Source organism: Bubalus kerabau, chromosome 17, assembly GCF_029407905.1.
Source record: "Bubalus kerabau isolate K-KA32 ecotype Philippines breed swamp buffalo chromosome 17, PCC_UOA_SB_1v2, whole genome shotgun sequence".
NCBI classification, from domain to species: Eukaryota; Metazoa; Chordata; class Mammalia; order Artiodactyla; family Bovidae; genus Bubalus; species Bubalus kerabau.
The window spans coordinates 46,763,304-46,784,651 of NC_073640.1; the positions used below are offsets into that span (position 1 = coordinate 46,763,304).

At 45.2% G+C, this 21,348-nt stretch overlaps 1 protein-coding gene across 1 annotated transcript in view; it reads left to right on the forward strand.

Annotated features, from left to right (window-relative positions):
- Nucleotides 1-21,348, forward strand: part of WDR88 (WD repeat domain 88) — a 46,564-nt gene that overhangs the window by 13,735 nt on the left and 11,481 nt on the right. Inside the window, exons 3-8 of the mRNA XM_055551131.1 lie at nucleotides 2,679-2,767; nucleotides 4,018-4,081; nucleotides 8,621-8,759; nucleotides 11,568-11,697; nucleotides 18,287-18,474; nucleotides 20,607-20,689. Coding sequence (XP_055407106.1) covers nucleotides 2,679-2,767; nucleotides 4,018-4,081; nucleotides 8,621-8,759; nucleotides 11,568-11,697; nucleotides 18,287-18,474; nucleotides 20,607-20,689 — 693 coding nt within the window. The remainder of the gene's footprint in view (nucleotides 1-2,678; nucleotides 2,768-4,017; nucleotides 4,082-8,620; nucleotides 8,760-11,567; nucleotides 11,698-18,286; nucleotides 18,475-20,606; nucleotides 20,690-21,348) is intronic.

Sequence of the window (21,348 nt, forward strand, 5' to 3'; positions counted from 1 at the left end):
TCCAGGCCAGAATACTGGAGTGGGTAGCCTTTCCCTTCTCCAGGGATCTTCCCAACCCAGGAATCGAACCCAGGTCTCCCTCATTGCAGGCAGATTCTTTACCAGCTGAGCCACATGGGAAGCCCTCAGACACATACTTTTTTTTAGAGTAACACACCCTCCAGGGAGGCTGGATCATCGGCCATCTGCTGGTGCTGCTGCTGCTAAGTCGCTCCAGTCGTGTCTGACTCTGTGCGACCCCATAGACGGCAGCTCACCAGGCTCCCCCGTCCCTGGGATTCTCCAGGCAAGAACACTGGAGTGGGTTGCCATTTCCTTCTCCAGGATCATCGGCCATCAGAGCCAGTCATTTCTTCCCAAGTCATGAGGCTCATGAGCTGAGCCTCCAGCCTGGATGTGTCCTGCCTCCATGAGTTCCTCTTTGGGATCTCTTCCTGCTGGGGGCTTTGATTAAGGACCCGGCTGTTTAGAGTCTCATGGGGCAGGGGTTGAGGGACTGGATCTGTGCAGAAAAGAGTTTGCGCAGGTGGCCTGAGGCTGCTGTCCCTGCAAAGACCCGCTGGCAAGGCTGGCCTTGGCTGGCATCTGGGAACTTCACTGGCAAACACTGTCCTACAGTAATATGAATCTTTCCCTAAGTGATCCAGGGGGCTCGCTGTGTCCAGACTGTGCAAACCACCACGTGGGTGTTGCGGGTGTGACCAGACCCCAGTAAAAATCTGGGTCCCGAGGCTCAGGTACACCTCCCTAGAAGACAGCACCTGACGTGTTGTTATGACTGGTTGCTGAAGGAATTAAGCATATCCCATGCTACCCACAGGGAGAGAGTCTTTTTTAAAATTTATTTATTTTTAATTGAAGGATAATTGCTTTACAATATTGCGTTGGCCATTCATCAACACGAATCAGCCATAGGTATACATATGTCTCCTCCCTCTTGAACCTCCCTCCCACCTCCCACCCCTTCCCACCCCTCTAGGTTGTTACAGAGCCCCTGTTTGAGTTCCCTGAGTCACACAGCTAATTCCCATTGGCTATCTATTTTACATATTGTAGTGTATATGTTTCCATGCTACTAGGGAGAGACTCTTGGAAGCAGTGGCTGGTTTTCTCTGGACCTCGCCCCATGTGCCCTTCCCTTTGCTGATTTTGCTTTGTGTGCTTTGGCTGCTGTAAATCTTAGCTGTGAGCATGCCTGTATTCTGAGTCCTATGAATCCTGGAGAATCATCAATCATGAGGGTGGTCCTGGGGACCCCTGACACAGAGCCCTCTGCCTCCCAGCAGGCTTGTGGTCTTAATTGAATTGGTCTCTGCATATCAGGGAGAATTGTCCCAGGCCTGGTCTGGTCAGGCCAAAAGCTCTCCCAACCAGGCACCATGATTTCACATAACAATGCAGGGTCTTTCTAGAAATTCATTGTCTTGCTAATAGCATTTGTTTCAAGGGGACTTTCCACCTCGGCTTATCCTGAAAAGTTGTGGACACATTTTTTTTTTTTTTCTTCAAAGATTTTTTTGATGTGGACCATTTTTAAAGTCTTTATTGAGTTTGTTACAGTTTTTGTTTTGTTTGTTTTGCCACAATGCCTGTGGGATGGTAGCTCCCTGACCAGGGATTGAACCCGCACCCCACGAACTGGAAGCTGAAATCTTAACCACTGATGCTCCAGGGAAGTCTCCGCATTTATTGAAAGCATTTTTATTTCTGTCACTCAAGCACCTTTCACGTTGGTGCCCTCATTGTTCCCATCATATTACCAGTTATTATTACCTACTTTGTCCTCAGCATATTCTCTAATTATCTCCCTTCAGTGTGGTAACAGTTGCCTGGGTCCCACTGTTGGCTGTCTTAGAGTTTAACTGCCCCCTTTAGGTGGACACAGACTGCTGCCACTGAGTTTGCTGTCTGTCCCCTAAAACGCACAACGAACCTTTTTCATTAAGCTTTTCATTTGGAGTATAGTCAATTAACAATGTTGTGATAGTTTCAGGTGGACAGCAAAGGGACTCAGCCATCCATATACATGTATGCATTCTCCCCCGAACTCCCCTCCCATCCAGGCTGCCACAGAATACTGAGCAGAGTTCCCTGTGCTGTACAATAGGACCTTGTTAGTTATCCATCTTTAATTAGCACTGTGTGCATATTGATCCCAAACTCCTTAACTATCTCTTCCTCCGACTCTTCCCCCCTGGCAACCATAAGTTCGTTGATGAACCTTTTTTGTGCACAAGTCTTTGACCACAATTTAGATTATTTCCTTAGGGAAGACTGTCCCCACGGTGGGCGCCCTGCCCCCACCCCAAAATAGAATTGCTAGGTCAAATGGTGGGAATTTTTAGAAAGTTCTTGAAAGATCTTGTTAGATTCTGTGAAGCCTCTTTGGCCAGGAGAGAACGAGAATATTACCTGTTTGCAGCTTTGCCTTCAGAGTGGCCCGTTTCCATGGGCCACTTCCATGGAGGGGGAGTTTCCTGGGGATGCCATGGATGGTAATGGTGGCCTTCTTGCTCTGGGAGTGGTGGGGAAGTCTTTTCACCCTTCTGAGCTGGGGGAAGAGTCATAGGACTGTGGGTACTCAAACAAGCTTAGGGTTGATGCTGAACTCAGCTCACTGCTTCCGTTGACACTTTAGTGACCTCTGACCCTCTCCCGCTCTCTCCTGCTGATCCGAGGATGCTATGGATGGATCCATTGTTCGGGATTTTGAGCCGGTGCCCGAAGGTCCTGTTCTAGAATGCAGCATCACGGCTGACAGCAGAAGGTGACTTGCCCTCATTTGACTCTGGTCAGGAAGGTGAGAGGGAAGGGCATGCCCGCACACAGCATGCCAGGGACCCTTCACTGTCTTTTCAGCAAACACCTGACCTTCCACTCCCATATGTTGGTCTCATGGTTTCCATCTTTTGCTGTGAGAACCAAGTAGATGTGGTGACTCTGAAAATTTTAAATGCCAAAAAGACGAAATGTACTGTGACTGAAGCCAGTCTGAATGTTCTTCGTGGAGTTTCTTTCCCGCGGTCACGCCTGTGGACCAGCTGCAAGGTTCACTAGCGATTCAGTGCAGGCCCTCATGTCACGGGGGAAACCGGGGCCCAGGAAGAAAGCCTGAGCTGTCACCTGGGGAGAGTCGGTTTGGGAGGCCACCCTCGGGTGCATTTGCATTCACACTTCACACAGATGTGAGATGAGCCTTTAAAAGGGGATTTGCTTTAAAATGGATTTGCTTTTACCCTGAGCAGCAGCTACAAAATTAATCTACTAGTGAAAACGCATGGGGGAATGTAAGCTTCATGTACATGCTCATTCGCTCAGGCATGTCTGACTCTTTGCGACCCCATGGACAGTAGCCTGCCAGGCTCCTCTTTTTCCAGGCAAGAATACTGGAGTGGGTTGTCACTTCCTACTCCAGGGTAAGCTTCATGGGAATTTATCTCATATAGAGGACACGTTGTCACTGAAACATGCCATATAAGAAGACAAGGGTACACTTATATTACTGGGTTGGCCAAAAAATTCATTAGGGCTTTTGCATAACATGGGAAAATCTGTATGAACTCTTTAGCCAGCCTAATAGTGTAAATGTACAAGAAAGTATTCAGAATAAAATGAGCTATGACAGTCTTATCCTGTAAAAAAAAAAAAAAGATGTGAAATCAGTACAAGAAGTGATTGATCCTTGTGAGTTGTAGCTATCCTTCTAAAAGAAGTCAATTACAGAACAGAAGAAATGATACCTTTAATGCCCCAGATAGAAAAGGACATATTTGGGTGGCCGATTAAAGAATTAAGGAAGAGAATGGTGTCATGGTGCCTTCTGTGTTAAGATCTTTCTGTTTTCATTGAGAACCCCCAGTTCTCCAGGGGCCTCATGAAATATCTTTAGAAAGATTCAAGTATTTTTTGCAGTCTTGGTCCTAAACTGTAGAAACTTTCTGTTAAATATTTGATCTTTCTTAGAAACTACAGGCGTAATAGTCTGGGTCATTAAGACTCTTGTCATTTTCTTTCCAGAATCGTTGCAGCATCTTATGACAAAACAGTGAGGGCTTGGGACCTAGAAACAGGCAAGCTGCTGGTATGTATGCTCTGCCCTGGTGGAGATGTCACAGCACAGGGTCTTCTGGTTTTTTGTTTTTTTTTTAATGTTTTAATTGGAGTATAATTGCTTTACAATGTTATGTTAGTTTTCTGCTGTTCAATGATGTGAATCAGCTCTATGTAAACATATATCCCCTCCCTCTTGAGCCTTCCTCCCAATGCCCCCGCCCATCACATCACACTTCTTTAGGTCATCACAGAGCATCGAGCTGAGATCTCTATGCTATGCAGCAGTTTCCTGCCAGCTTTTGTTTTACACATGGTAGTATATCCCATGGACAGAGGAGCCTGGTAGGCTGCAGTCCATGGGGTTGCGAAGAGTCAGACACGGGACACGACTAAGCGACTTCACCTTCACTTTTCACTTTCATGCATTGGAGAAGGAAATGGCAACCCACTCCAGTGTTCTTGCCTGGAGAATCCCAGGGACAGGGGAGCCTGTTGGGCTGCCGTCTGTGGGGTCGCACAGAGTCGGACACAACTGAAGCGACTTAGCAGCAGCAGCAGCAGTATATATATATATGTATATGTGTTAATGCTGTTCTCTCAGTTCATCTCACCCTCTCCTTCCCTGCCTACAACACAGGTTCTTTGCTGGGCCTTAGGTGGCCTTGAGCTGGTCATGGATTGGGAAGAGTAGCCAATCTTCCGGGAAAGGAAAATTTTCTTAGGGACCCAACGTGATGGATGGTGGGCTTCAGGGAAGGGAAGCTATCTGAAGCGGGCAGAGGAGGGCTCTGTTTCAGGGATGGGGAGAATGGGTATAAGGGAAGAAGTAGAGGTGGGGGCAGAGGGTAGGGAGGGTAGCATTACAGACTGAGAGAACTGTGTGGGAAAAGAGACCCTCCCCTGTGGGATGTTGGCTTTTGACAGGGGCAGAAAGTAGAGCTGAGGCCATAGCGTAAAGGCCACGTGGCCAAAGGACAAGGCCACTGGTTCCCAGTCTGTTCTCCATCTGAGAAGGGGCCACCATTCATCCATCCATCCATCCATCCATCCATCCAATGGGCCGAGGATCCCTCTGTCTCCTGCCTAATGTCCGGGCAGCCCTGAGCCTGCTCAGGCGCTCTGCAGGGTTTCCTGCCCCATCCCTGCTGCCCTCCCCGCCCACCCCACCCCAGGCAGCTTCTTGTCACCTCTCTTCTCCCTTTCTCCTCTGTTCTCTCCTTAAAAAAAAAAAAAACAAAAAAAAAAAAACAAACCAACAACAACAAACTTTCTTTTTAGTGCAAAGATTAATTTATTTTCATTGTGAAACATTTTTAGAAAGGGAAGCCCAGTGTAAAAAAAATAGTGTAACAGTTAGCATCTTGGTGTCTCTTTTCCTGTACACACCTTACATATGAACACGGGCAAGCGTGACAACATGACGTGTTCTGCTGACTAAGTGTCATTATATACGATCACTGATTACTCCTGACCTTTAGCCTTTTCCCAAATGCTTATTTCATCTCACATAAACGTCCTGCTCTTGTCTCTAGCCTCTTTGTCATTCTCTTCTTTTTAAAAAAACTCTCCCCAGGATGTTTTTATTTATTTTTAAAAAATATGTGTTTATTTATTTGGCTGCCCCAGGTCTTAGTTGAAGCATGTGGAATCTTTAGTTGTGGCATGCGGGCTCTAGTTCCCTGACCAGGGGTCAAACCCAGGCTGCCTGCATGGAGAGTGAGAAGTCTTAGCCACTGGACCACCTGAGAAGTCCCTTCCCTTCTCTTTGGTAAACTTGTTTTAGTACTTTTATTATTTTTGTTACACAAGATGTCCATGCCACTTGCCATCTATAGGGCTGAGTTCGTGATCCACTGCTGCTTGACAAATTATTCCGGAACTTATTTTCAAACAACAAGCATTTATGGCCACGCAGAGTTTCTTTGTTCTGAAATAATTAACGTATTTTGGCTGCACTGGGTCTTCCTTGCTGCACATGAGCTTTCTCTAGTTGCAGCGAGCGGGGCTGCTCTCTGATTGTGGTCCTCATTGTGGTGGCTTCTCTTGTCGCAGAGCACAGGCTCTAGAGCACAGGCTCAGTGGTTGTGGTGCATGGGCTTAGTTGCCCTTCAGCAAGGGGGTCTTCCCAATCCAGTGATTGAACCTGTGTTCCCTGTGCTAGCAGGCAGACTTTCAACCACTGGACCGCCACAGAAGTCCTTGCAGATTTTCGTGACAGAACTTTTGGAGCAGGTTAGCCAGTGGTTCTGGCTTAGGTTTCTTGTGAGGTCATGGTTAGGATGTCATCTGGGGCTGCAGTCTTCTGAAGCCTCACTGAGGCTGAGGGTCTCCTTCCAAGATGGCTGTTGGCAGGAGCCCTCAGTTCCTCTGCACCCAAGTCTCTCCATAGGATTGCTTGAGTGTCCTCAGGACATGGCGGTTTACTCCCTCAGAGCAAGCAATTCAAGAGATGGCAGGAGGAAACTCTGGTTTTCTTCTTCCTTTTTTTTTTTTTTTAAATTTTTGTGGTTATAGCTGGTTTGCAGTGTTTCAGGCATATGGCAAAGTGATTCAGGTATGTATTTGTGTGCAGGTGTGTGTATATATGTGTACATTATAAATGTGTATATTTATGAATATTAACACATATATTCTTTTTCAGATTCTTTTGCATTATAGGATATTATCCCACCCCCACTTTCCCCTTTGGTAAACATAAACTTGTTTTCTATGTCTGCCAGTCTATTTCTGTTTTGTAAATAAGTTCTTTTGTATCGTTTTGTTAAGATTCCACAATAAATGATATCATATGATATTTGTCTTTGTCTGACTTATTTCACTTAGTATGATATTAATAATCTCTAGGGCCATCCATGTTGCTGCAAATGGCAATAATTCATTCTTTTTTTATGGCTGAGTAGTATTCCATTTTATGTACATACCATATCTTTTTTTAATCTCTTCATCTATCAGTGAACCTTTAGTTGTGTTCATGTCACGGCTATTGTAGATAGTTCTGCTGTGATCATTGGGGTGCATGGATCTTTTTGTTGTTTATTTCTTTTGCTGTGTCGGGTCTTAGTTGCAGCATGCAGAGTCTGTTGTGTCGTGCAGGATCTTTCGTTGTGGTACACAGGCTCCAGAACGTGTGGGCTTGGTAGCTGTGGTGTGCAGGCTTGGTTGCTCTGTGGCATGTGGGGTCTTAGTTCCTCGACCAGGGATCAAACCCACATCCCTTGCATTGGAAGGTGGATTCTTAACCACTGGACCACCAGGGGAGTCCCACATACATCTTTTTGAATTAGAATTTTCATCTTTTGCAGATGTATACCCAGGAGTGGGATTGCTGGATTATAGGGTAGCTGTGCTGCTGCTGCTGCTGCTGCTAAGTCGCTTCAGTCGTGTCCGACTCTGTGCGACCCGTGGACTGCAGCCCTCCATCCATGGGATTTTCCAGGCAAGAGTACTGGAGTGGGGTGCCATTCTCCAAGTGTAGCTCTAGTTTTAGTTTTTTAAGGAACCTCCATACTGTTCTCTGTAGTGGCTGCACCAGATTATATTCCCACCCACAATGTAGGAGGGGTCCCTTTTCTCCATACCCTCTTTAGCATTTATTATTCATAGACTTTTTGATGATGACCATTCTGACTGGTGTGAGGTGATAGCTCATTGTAGTTTTGATTTGCATTTCTCTAGTGATTAGTGATGTTGAACATTTTTGCATGTGCCTGTTGGCCATCTGTATGTTTTCTTTGGAGAAAGCCCTGGTTTCTGTTGTGACCTAGTATCACAACAGTGATACTAGTTTTACAACATATCACTAGTATTACAACATATCACTTTTGCTATGTTGTATCCAAAGAAGTAACTCACTGTGTTGAGCCCACACCCTTGGGGCTGGTCATTAGACTCCACCCTAAGGCTTTCCTGGTGGCTCAGAAGGTAAAGAATCTGCCTACATTCCCGGAGTTCCAGATTTGATCCCTGGAACGGGAAGATTCCTCTGCATAAGGTAATGGCCACCCACTCTATGGTTCTTGCCTGGAGAATTCCATGGACAGAGTTGCCGGCTGGGCTGCAGTCCATGGGGTCGCAAAGAGTCAGACATGACTGACTGACTTTCACTTTTGTGAAGAGAGGACTGTCAAAGAATTGGGGAGCATATTTAAAAAGCTTCACAACAGCAATACCATAATTTATGACATACAGAGAGATTTTCCTTTCCTAGAATGAGTAGCTGTCTGTCCTGAGGGGCTGGGACTGTAGAGTCTTGTCCTCCAGGCAGACTTGTTTACTAAACTGAACAAGAGCCAAGTTGGCCATTACTAGAACCTTGCTGCCAGTTCTGCTTGGTGCCCCCTATCCTTTTTCGTCTCTCCTGGACACACATTAATTACATGTATTAATTAAAAATTAATTCATGAAAACTAAACATTCAGTTCCTGTTTGCACTAGTCTATTACAAGAACTCAGTGGCCACGTGTGGCCAGTGGCTGGCATATTGAACAGTGCCTAGATAGAATATTTCAGAAAGTCCTGCTGGAACACTGGGCTAGAGAGAAACCTTTTGATTGTTGCCCTATTTCAGTGGAAGCTCAGTCATGAAACCTTCATAGTCTCCGCTAAGTGTTCCCCTGATGGTAAATACGTGGTCTTGGGCTTGGATGTGGATCATGGAATCTTTATAATAGATGCGAAAGACTCCACCACCGTGTCCCGTATCAAAGGTGAGTTTGTGTGGGCTCCCTGCTCTGTTCTGTCTATTATGATAACAGCCACTTGTTGCTTGAATGACAGTGACTTTATTGTTTTACTTGATAAATCAGCAGTGCTGTGAACCATGTCATTAAAGATGGGACATTGATGGATAAAAGTGAAGTGAAAGTTGCTCAGTCACGTCCTACTCTTTGTGACCCAGGCCAGAATACTGGAGTAGGTAGAACCCAAGTTCTCCAGGCCAGAATAGTGGTGTGGGCAGCCTTTCCCTTCTCCAGGGGATCTTCCCAACCCCCAGGGATTGAACCCAGGTCTCCTGCATTGCAGGTGGATTCTTTACCAACTAAGCTATCAGGAAAGCCCTGATGGATAAAAACATGGGCAATTAAAATCAAGAGTGGTTAAGGCTTTTCCACTCAGTCTCATGCTTATAATAAATGAAACATTGTTCTGCTCCAGCTTCACATGGACATTTAAAGTCCATCTTTTATTGAATGAAGACCCAAGCTTCTTGGCTTGCCTGGTGGCTCAGATGGTAGTCTGCCTGCAGTGTAGGAGACCCAGGTTTGATCCTTGGGTTTGGAAGATCTCCTGGAGAAGGAAATGGCAACTCACTCTAGTATTCTTGCCTGAAAAATCCCATAGATGGAGGAGCCCAGCAGGCTACAGTCCATGGAGTCGCAAAGAGTTGGACATGACTGAGCGACTTCACTTTCTTTCTTTCCAGGCTTGTTAACATTTTATGTGTATTTTCCCACATTCTTCCTTCTTTACTGCTGAGTCACCAGGAAAGCCCATAAAAATAATAATCACTGATTATTAATAACACATATTTATTCTAGTGTTTTATAATAGTGATGATTAGCAATTTTATTACTATCAATTATCATGTATAAAAAAACAAATTCAGATAGTTAAAAAGACTAGAATGGCAACTCCTGAAAGGACAGTCATCAAATGTCAATTTCCTGGTTGTGATCCTGTGCAATCATTGTGTAAGAGGTCACCACTGGGGGAAACTGAGTGACAGGCGTACAGGGTCTCTCTGTAGGAGTCCTTACAACTGCATGTGAGTTAACAGTTAACTCAGAAGAAAAAAGCATAATCATTGGGAAAAAATTTGAAAGTGTGTAAGCAGTGGGCTTTCCCAGTGGCTAAAGTGGTAAAAAAATCTGCTTTCATTGCAGGAGACGTGAGTTCGATCCCTGGTCAGGAAGATCCCCTGGAGGAGGAAATGGCAACCCACTCCAGGATTCTTGCCTAGAAAATCCCCATGGACAGAGGAGCCTGGTGGGCGATAGTCCATAGCGTCACAGTCAGACATGACTGCTGTGCCCATCCTATCTTCTCCCCAGTGGTGGTGGTTTAGAGGCTCAGTTGTGTCCGACTCTTGCAACCACATGGACTGTAGCCCGCCAGGCTCCTCTGTTCATGGGATTCACCAGGCAAGAATACTGGAGTGGGTTGCCATTTCCTTCTCCAGGGAATCGTCCCTACCCAGGAATTGAACCCAGGTTTCCTGCATTGCAGGCAGATTCTTTACCAACTGAGCTACAAGGGAAGCCTGGAAGTGAGTGAAGTGAAGTGGCTCAGTCGTGTCCCACTCTTTGCAACCCCATGGACTGTAGCCTACCACGCTTCTCTGTCCATGGGACTTTCCAGGCAAGACTACTGGAGTGGGTTGCCATTTCCTTCTCCAGGGAAGCCTGGAGGGACCTATTATTATGATTATTTTTAATTTAAAGAACTTTGCTTATAATTTATTTATTCTAGTCTTCCACAGTATTTATTCTGATTTGAATTTTTGTATCCCTCAAGTTCAATGGAAGAAGTTTTTTTTAAATTGTACTGTGAGATAGGTTTTTTTTTTTTTTATTGGAGTATAACTGCTTTACAATGCTGTTAGTTTCAGCTCTACAACAAAGTGAATCAGCTGTATGTTTACATATTTCCCCTCCCTCTTGAGCCTCCCTCCCACGCCCCCCCCCCATATCACCCTTTTAGGTCATCATAGAGCACTGAGCAGAGCTCCCTGTGCTATACAGAAGCTTCCCACTAACTACTTCACACATGGTAGTGTATATACGTAAGAGCTACTCTCCCAGTTCATTCCACCCTCCCCTTCCCCACTGTGTCCACAGTCCATTCTCTACGTCTGTGTCTCTGTTCCTGCCCTGCAAATAGGTTCATCTGTGGAGGTACCTATCATTAACAGTACATTGCTGGGGGGTCTTCCTGTGAGTGTGTGTATGTGCAAACACACACACACACAGTACTGCTTCCCACATACCTTTAATGTTTATTTTTACCACCGTGGAGCTGTGATGCATGTCCTGCCACACAGCTTGCATTTCTCCCTTGATGTGTCACCTCGTCCTCTCTCTCCTCACACTCTAAGGCCTGTCTGCACACCATGCTCCTTCACGCTGTGTCATGTCAAGCCTTGGCACGCCCTGTTCCTTCTGCCTAGAGCACTCTTCCTTTCCTGTTTCCCTCCATACCTTTTAGCCATCTCTCAGGGCTGAGCCAGGTTTCCTTTCGTTGGTTTGGAGCCATGACATTGGCTGCAGGTTGTTGCCTGCTCCGAGGTGTCTGCCTGTGACCTCTGAGGGGGAAGAGGGCAGAGCTCCTGGCTCAAGGTCTGGTATACAGCAGGCATTCAGGAAATGATTATGCAAGTGAAGAGTCCCTTCCTTGTGAAAACCAGAGTTGTGTTTCTATTTTACTGTCGCTGTCTGGGGGAGCAACCTCAGTGTCCCAGGGGCATGTGGCCCAAAGTGCGGAAGGCATGGTATCAAGTCACTTTCCCTGTGCCTCAGATCATCACATGATGTCGCTCACCGCCTGCTGCTTTGACCCCGACAGCCAGAGGGTGGCTTCCGTCTCGTTTGACAGGAGCATCAAGATCTGGGACGTGACGTCACAGACCACGCTGCTCACCATCACCAAGTGAGGAGGCTGGGCAGCGTGCTGCAACAGCGAGGTGGGCGGGATTCACACCCTCCTGGATTTGGCCTGTGCACCTTCAGCTCCCCAGCTGGTGTGGACATGGGGCATCTCCAGCTGTGGCCCACTGTGCTGCTACAAGGAGGCTAGAGATGGAGAATGGGAAGGGCACAGGTAACCAAGGGGGAACCACTCCAGTAGGTCCTCTACATTCGAGCCTTCAAGTTGTGAGCTTTCAAAGACGCGAACGTCTGAGCCAGCCCCTGTATGCCAGCTGTCATACTGTACTACTGTACTTTTCAAGGTTCTGTGATAATGTTTTATTTTTGGTGTTTGTTTTCATGTACATATTATTTGTGTGAAAAGTATTGTAAGACAGTACTATACAGCCGATTGTGTTAGTTGGGTACCTAGGCCAGGTTTGTTGGGCTTACAAACAAATTGCACTTACGAACACAGTCTCAGAACAGAAATTAATCCAATGTAGGGGACTTACTGTAGTTGTGGCCTGTGGGCTGGGACGGGCCTCAGAGGCATTTGTTTCAGTGTGAGCCAACCCTGGAAAATGTTGTGCTGAGTTGCCCTCTGCCTCCCCAAATGTGGGCTTCCAGCATCTCCTGCAAAATGAGATCTGCTCTTCTAGGGCCCGCAAGGGTCACACTGTCTGTGGCCACCAGCACCAGGTGTGTGGGCAGCCCTCCCTAACGGGACCCGGAGACATGACCTCGGAATGTGTCATCCTGCCCACTTGGCTCAGTTATGAGCCCTGCTGGCCTGGGCCAGGCTTTCCCATGGATGTCTGGCCAGGGCTTAAGAGCGTGCAGGTTCCCATCCTGAGTGACCTTTGACCTTAGTTTCCTCACCTGCAAACTGAGCCCCAGTGAGGTGTGAAGGAGACAACAGACGGAAGTCCTTAGCGTAGGATGCGTGGTGGCCACTCAGCACCAGCTCTGTTACTGAGACTGACTTCTGTGGCTGCTGGGGTCAGCAGGGGCTGTGGATGCCTGTTCTGCTCATTAGAGCTGCTCGGTGGTGGCAGTGAGGAGGGTGAGGCAGCAGACGGGACCGCAGTTCCAGCTGTGAGCTGGAACTCTGCTTTGTTCCCCCAAGGACGGTGGAAAGGGAAATAAGGAAACTGTCTACTGGTGTATTTGATTGAACCACATTTATAAATTTTCTGGAAATGTATTTTTTAGCAAGAAAATATAGAGACAAGGATTCTCAGTGCTGCAGGACAGGGCATGATATTCTGAAGTTACACAGGGTCCCGCACACAGGAGGGCTCGTACTTGGTTTACTGCTCTGCTGCCAACATCTTGAAGTTCTTCACTTTTAAAAAATATTTTTATTTATTCATTTGACTGTACCAGGTCTTAGTTGTGGCATGAGGGGTCTTTAGTTGTGGCATGGGAACTCTTATTTGCAGCAAATGGGATCCAGGTCCCTGACCAGGGATGGAACCCAGACCCCCTGCATTGAAAACTTGGAGTCTTAGCCACTGGACCACCAGGGAAGTCCCCAAATTCTTCATTCTTGAACAAGGGCCCTCAAATGCTTTTATTTCAAAAATATGTAATTTACTTTTTGAAAATGTAAACCATGCAGCACAGTACAACATTTTGAAGGTACAAAAGAATACAGAGTGAAAAATTCTCTCTTAGCTGTCTCATAACCACTGTTTCCTAAGAAGCCATCACTTTTCCTCCTTCCTTCCTGCCTGTTGGCTGCCTTTGTCTCTTAACAGTTTTACTGAGATATAATTCACATGCATCCTATAGTTCACCATTTCATGCACATAATTCAGTGGTTTGGGGGATATTATTATTATTTTTAATTGTCTTATTATATGTACAAAATTTTAAAGTTATTTTATTGGCATCAATTACATTTATAATATTGTATGCCCATCACCACTATTTCCAAAACTCTTTTATTACCCAAACAGAAACTCAGTACGCATTAAACAATAATTCCCCGCTCCCCTCAATCCTAGTCCCTAGTAACCTAGACAGCATATTAAAAAGTAGACATATCACTTTGTTGACAAAGGTCCATATAGTCAATGCTATGGTTTTTCGAGTAGTCATGTATGGGTGTGAGAGTTGAACCCTAAAGAAGGCTGAGTGCTGAAGAACTGATGCTTTTGAACTGTGATGTTGGAGAAGACTCTTGAGAGTCCCCAAGACTACAAGGAGATCAAACCAGTCAATCCTAAAGGAAATCTACCCTGAATATTCCTTGGAAGAGCTGGTGTGGAAGCTGAAGCTCCAATACTCTGGCCACCTGATGCAAAGAGCTGACTCATTGGAAAAGACCCTGATGCTGGGAAAGATTGAGGGCAGGAGGAGAAGGTGGCAACATCCAATGAGATGGCTAGATAACATCACTGGCTCACTGGACATGAGTTTGAGCAAACTCCAGGAGATAGTGGAGGACAGAGGAGCCTGGCATGCTGCAGTTCCTAGGGTCAAAAAGAACTGGACATAATTTAGTGACTGAATAACAGCAACAAAGTAACCTCTATTTTTTGCCTCTATGAATTTGCTTATTCTAGATATTTCATATGAATAGAATCATACATTATTTTTCCTTTTGTGTCTGGCTATTTCATTTAGCATAATGTTTTTAGGGTTCATCTAATACATGTTAAAGCATGTATTAGAGTTTCATTCCTTTTAATGACTGAACAATATTCCATAACATGTATATACTGCATTTTGTTTATCAATTGGGGAATCCTTGTGTTGCTTCTGTCTTTTAGCTATTGAAAATAATGCTGCAGTCAACATTGGTGTACAAATATCTGTTCAAGTCCCTGCTTTTAATTCTTTTGGCTATATACCTAGGAGACGAATTTCTGGATCATGTCATGAATACTGTGTATAGCTTTTTGAGAAACTTGGAACTTGCATTTTAATTTTGCAGTGGGCCTTGCAAAATTATATAGCTGTTCTTGCTAGATAATTTTGAAAATCCATACTCTTAACTGATTCTGAAGCTTGCAAGAAGCATAAGTACTTTGTTATAATTTTTTAATGTTGTCAAACCTAGTTTAGAAAATTCAAGAGGAGAAAGAAGATCTATTGTACTTACCCATGTTTTTGCTGACCATGTTCTGTCTTCTGATGTTCCAAGTTTTCCTCTTTCACCATTTTCTGTTTAGAAAAATTCCCTTTAGCCATTCCTATGGGGTAGTACTGAGGAAAAAAAATTCTCTTAAGTTTTCCTTCATCTGAAAACATCTTGATCCTCCCATCATTCCTGCAGGATATTTTTGATAGATATAGAAATCTGGATTCATAGTTGTTTTCTCTCCTCATCTGAAGGCTATCATGTCACTTTTTTCCTGATGTCCACGGTTTCTGATGAGGAATCCACTGTCATTCAAATTGTTCTTCCCCTATAAGTAAGAGGTCATTTCTCTTTTGCTATTTTCAAGATTTTTTTCTGTCCCTACTTCTCAAAAGTAGAATTATACTGTGTCTGAATATAGATTTATTTGAGTTTATCCCACTTGGGATTCACTCAGCTTTTCGAATCTGTTCTTTGCCAGATTTGGTAAAATTCCAGACATAATTTCCTTGATTATTTTTTCAGCTCTATCTTATTTCTCCTTTCTTCTGAGATGCCCCAAATGTTAGATATTTCATTATATTCTCGTAGGTTCCTAAGGCTCTCTCTTTTTTTTTTTTCAGTCTGTTTTTTGGATTGGTTAATTTATAGTGTCTGTCTTCATATTTACTGATTTTCCTATATCATCTCTATTGAGTTTTATTTTTTGGTTGTTATTGTATTTTTCAGCTCTAAAATTTCCATTTGGTCATTCTTTATATCTTCTATTTGCAAAGCTTTCAATCTTTTTGGTTATTTTAAACACAATTATAATTGTCTATTAGAGCATTTTTATGCACGTGTGCTAAGTCACTTCAGTTGTGTCCGACTCTTTGTGACCCTATGTAGGCTCCTCTGTCCATGGGGATTCTCCAGGCAAGATTACTGGGGTGGGTTGCCATTTCCTTCTCCAGGGGATCTTCCTGACCGAGGGATTGAATCTGTGTCTCTTGTGCTTCCTGTACTGCAGGCGGATTCTTTACCCCTGAGCCACTGGGAAAGCCCTAGAGCATTTTTATGATGGCTGCTTAAAAATCCTTGTCAGATAACTCTAACATCTGTATTATCTAGGTATTGGCATCTGTTGACTCTCTCTCATTCATGTTGAGATTTTCCTGGCTCTTACTTAGTATGATGAGTGAATTTCAGTTTCATCTTGGACATTTTGAGTATTATGAGACTCTTAATGTTATTTAAATCTTCTGTTTTAGCAGGCTGCCTCATTAGAACCTGGCAAGAGTGGCAGTCTAGACTCCCTTTCAGCCTTTGCTGACAGTGCTGGGGATGGGATTGCAGTTTTCCCTAAGATTTTTGGTTGGAGTAAGGCAGGTATTGTCTAAAGGTTTTCTGTTCTTTTTCTAGGCTATCTCTTTGGCTAGAGAGAACAGGCTTTTCTTGGGAGCCTTTTATCCAGTCCCCATTGTTGGTGGCTCAGACGGTAAAGCATCTGTCTACGATGCGGGAGACTCGGGTTCAGTCCCTGGGTTGGGAAGATCCTTTGGAGAAGGAAATGGCAATCCACTCCAGTACTAATGCCTGGAAAGTCCCATGGACAGAGGAGCCTGGTAGGCTACAGTCCATGGGGTCGCAAAGAGTCAGACACGACTGAGTGACTTCACGTATTCTTCACGTATTCGTGTATTGTTTTGGGGGTTGCAGCTTCCCCAGTCCTCAGTTCAGGATACAAGAAGCAAAAAGAAAATTGTAGGTACTCAACAGCATGCCATCCTTGGGTCCCAAGATCCTTAGCTAGTCTGCCTTTTCTTATCCACTGTTCACAGTTTTCTATTTGCTCTATAAATGCCCAGGGTTCTTAGCTGTGCTTAACAGGAGGAATGGGGAGCAGTGCATTGACTCTGTCTTGTCCAGAACTGCAAGTGCAACACAAACATTTCCCCCAAACTTTTGTACTAAGTAAAATGGTCTTTTATGATACATGAAACTGATCTGAAATGAGAGTCCCATCCTGGAGTAGAAACCCTTGGTTTAAACCTCACTGACAATTTCTGGATTCAGAGGAGGGCTTGCTATTTACCTGCAGTAAATGCTGGGATGGTTCTTACCCCACCAGGCACTGGGACTTGGACATTTTAAGCCTGGACACCCCTGAGAAGCTGACATTTCTTCTCCTTTGATACTACTCAGTTTGTATACGTCAAAGAACCAACACAGAGTCTAAAACTCTGACTTGGGTGCTAGAAAACAATTTATTCAACCTTTTCTTCAGTTAGATGAATTGATATTATGATCCAGGCTACTCAGAGATGCTCAATTATGTTTATAGTTTAGACTGAAAACCCTATTTGTTACAGGAGATGAGACTCATAGGGAAAATACTTTGAGGATCATGAAACAAAACAAAAAGCAGAATTCTGACGATTTTTTTTTTCCCTAAAAAATAAGATAGTTTGGGCTTCCCTAGTGGCTCAGTGGTAAAGAATCTGCCTGCCAATGCAGGAGCCATGGATTAGGTCTCTGATCCCAGAAGATTCCACATGCTGTGGAGCAATGAAGCCTGTGTGCTACAGCTATTTGAGCTTGTACTCCAGAGCCCAGAAACCGCAACTGTTGAGCCTACATACCACAACTTCTGAAACCCACTCACCTAGAGCCCATTCTCTGCAACAGGGGAAGCCACTGCAATGAGAAGTCCTCACACCACAACTAAAGAGTAGCCCCCACTCGCCACAACTAGAGAAAGCCCACGAAGCAACAAAGACCCAACACAGCCGAAAATACACAAAATTTAAAAAGACATTTAAAAATTGAGAATAAGTAGCCCAAAACTTTATTAATTAAATGCCCAACATTAAAATATGCTTTAGTGGCACTGAAGACAGATAAGGAGAGAGGGAGAGGGAAAAAGAGAGCATTTGGTGTGAGGAGAAGTAAGGGGAGTGAGTGAGAGAGGGTGGTGAAGATGGGGGGAAGGAGCCATGCCCCCCTGTCTGTGAGAGAAAGGAGGGGAAGGGGGAAGCAGAGCAGACCCACCTTAAACCTGAAAGGCTATTAGTCCATTAACTATCACAGACAATGTTTCCACCTGCTCTTTTGTCTGAAGCCTCAAGCAGCTCTGAATAGGGTGGTTCTCAGCCAGGGTCAATTTTGTCCCCTCATGGACATTTGGCAGTGTCTGGGGGACATTCTTTTGGTTGTCATAATTGGGTATGGAGGCTACCAGCATGTGCTAAGGAGTGCCCAGGGATGTTGCTAAACATCCTATGATGCATAGGACATCCCCCTACCACAAAAAATTATCCAGCCAAAAAGGTCAATATTGCCATTATTGGGACCTCCTGGAATAGTGTAACATAGATTAATTAATATTTGGATCATAGTAGGCAGTGATCAAAAAAGTGATATCCATTCAGTCACAAGGCTTCAGCTCCAATGCCCACTCCACTCACCTCTGCTTTAAATATGTCTCCAGATTCTCCAGGAGTGACATGCTAATGTGTGCACCCTCTCATATGTGTTGCAGGGCACATAACAATGCCATCTCAAACTGTTGTTTCACCTTCAGTGGCCATTTCCTGTGTACAAGCTCCTGGGATAAAACCTTGAAAATATGGAATGTCCATACTGGGGAGTTTCGAAACCGTGGAGCCTGTGTGACTCTGATGCAGGGCCATGAAGGTTGCGTGAGCTCCTGCCACTTTGCCAGAGACAGTGAGTAATTAACACATCAAAGGATTCCACACCGTGGGACTGCTGGGGCCAAGCTCCTCATGTTCCATTCACATGGACCCTCCTTAGGACAGAAAGGCTTTCCAATGATGCCCACAGCGAGGGTGGATTTATTTTCCTCAAGAATCAAGAGAGAGATGCACAAGTTTGCAAGTGACAGACACTCAGCTTGATGTAGCCAAGGCAACAAAGTAAATCTATTAAGTTCTGTAATGAGCGAGTCCAAGAGCCGATCTGCCTCAGAAGTAGCTGGATCCAGACACTCAGACAATGCTCTCAGGAAGCCAACTCTTCTACTCTGCACCCCCTGCCCCCGCCCAGCTCAGTTTCTCTTTTGTATTGATCTTTCTCCTCAGAGAGGCAAAGATGGCCTCTGGTGGTCTAGGCCAACAACAGTTCTGGCTACTGACAGTCCTAGAGGAAGAGAGACCCTCTTTCTGATGGCACCCACACAAGTCCCAGGGAAGACTCCCATTGGTTCAGCTGACACATGCCCATCTGTGAACCCGCCCCTTTCACAGGGAATGGAAGTCTCTGATTGGCCAGGCCTGGGAGACTTACCCATCCTTGGAGCTTGAGGTCAGAGTCGTGCCTTCTGAACCAGAGGCACTGAGAACAAGTGAAGGGTGTTTCCCCATGGGACATTGTGGAGCCGTTTCCAGATAAAGAGGCATAGATGCGACCAGGAACAATGACAGGAAACAGCCAGGGGCAACTGGCTTCAGTGAGGGCCACGACTGCTCCTGACATCTAGGAGCCAAAATGCTGTACTCCCCGATCCTTGTGGGGAGTGGGGCTTGCTCTGCGTGACAGGGGCTGGGGGCGGGGTGCTACCGAACCAATAGGCACATAGTCAGGGCCTGACTTGTGAAATGCTTCCTTCTTCAGAAATAGCATCTCTGTAAGTCAGACCCTCCTAGGAGGTATCCCACCAGCTTCTGTCTTTGGCTTTCTATTTAGGTTTCAGAGTTGTGTATTGTCAATCGTCACTATTTGCAGATTCTGTATTTGTGAAGTTATCTACTGGGTAAAGTTTATTTGTGACCCTAAAATCAATACCTGGAGAAGGAAATGGCAACCCACTCCAGTGTTCTTGCCTGGAGAATCCCAGGGACGGGGGAGCCTGGTGGGCTGCCATCTATGGGGTCGCACAGAGTCGGACACGACTGAAGTGACTTAGCAGCAAAATCAATACGTATGGCACTTTTGCAGCCATTCATGGATATGTGCAGAGCAGCAACAAATTTGCCCTATGCACATGTTCCCAACTGAGACTGAATGAGGTGACCCTCGCCTTCTTTCAGTTCTCTTACCATAAGATGTCTTTTTTGTGATCTATTTAGTTCCACCTTTTTTTCCCCATTTTGTGCTTTTTGTTTATGATTTTGCTGTTTAAAGAGGCCCCCAAACATAGTGCTGTAGTACTGTCCAGAATCCTGATTGTGTGAAGCCTGTGATGTGCTTTACAGGGAAACACAAGATAGGCAAGCTTTGTTCAGGCATGAGTTAGAATGCCAGTGGCCATGGATTCAATGTTAACAAATAAGCAGTATATGTTAGATAAGGCATCTTTAAACAGAATCAGACAGAAAACAAAGTATTGATTGGCTGATGAAAATGTTGTGACCAGAGGCTCACAGGAACTTAATTAACCCCACATTTTCCCTATGGCCAGTCATTCATTGAGTGTTTGAGATGACTTTGTAGAGCATAACTACCATGAACACTGAGAAAAAGTGAAAGTGTTAGTTTCTCAGTCGTGTCCAACTCTTTTCGACCCCATGGACTGTACCCCACCAGGCTCCTCTGTCCATTGGATTTTCCAGGCAAGAATACTGGAGTGGGTTGCCATTCCTTTCTCCAGAGGGTCTTCCCAACCCAGGAATTGGACCTGGGTCTTCTGCATGGCAGGGAGATTCTTTACCGTCTGAGCCCCGAGGGAAGCCCAACTCTAATTGACTGGGGGCTGTTGAGTCACACCAGGAAGAGGGTTGAATGTCCTCAGGCACAGTGGCGCCTCACAGATGCACTCTCAGCCTGCTTTGGCCTCACCAGAGGGGGAAGAAGTTGGCTGAGGAAGGTTACCCCCTGAGATGCTTTCATTTGTGTTCCAGCCTCTTTTCTCGTGTCTGGAGGGTTCGACAAGACTGTGGCTATTTGGGATGTAGAAGAAGGCTACCGGAAGCTCTCCTTGAAGGTACCAATGCCAGTATCAGATAGAGGATCTGAGCGTCATTCTTTTTTAAAAAAATATATTTATTTTATTTCTTTGTTTGATTGTGCTAGGTCTTAGTTGTAGCATGTGGGGTCTTTTTTTCAGTTGCAGCATGCTGGATTTTTGGGCTTCCCAGGGGGCACAGTGGTAGAGAATCCTCCTGTCAGTGCAGGAGACATGGGTTTGATCCCTGAGTTGGGAAGATCCCCTGGAGAAGGAAATGGCAACCCACTCCAGTATTCTTACCGGGAAAATTCCATGGACAGAGGAGCCTGGCGGGCTACAATCCATGGGATTGCAAAAGAGTCAGACATGACTCAGCACATACAAGGAACTAGTAAGTATGCTGGGTCTTTAGCTGCGACATGTGGGATCTAGTTCCCTGACCAGGGATTGAACTGGGTCCCCAGCACAGGGAATGTGGAATCTTAACCACTGGACCATCAGGGAAGTCCCTGAGCTTCATTCTTCAGTCATTTCATATTGGGTGCTGGGGATACAACAGTGGCACAGACCTAAATATTCCCAATGGAACTGACACCTCTGTGGGAAATGACAGACAAGAAAAACAGCAAACACATCCTCAGTAGTGATGAGGGCACAGAGAACCCACAACAGGGTGATGGAATAGATTCCAGGGA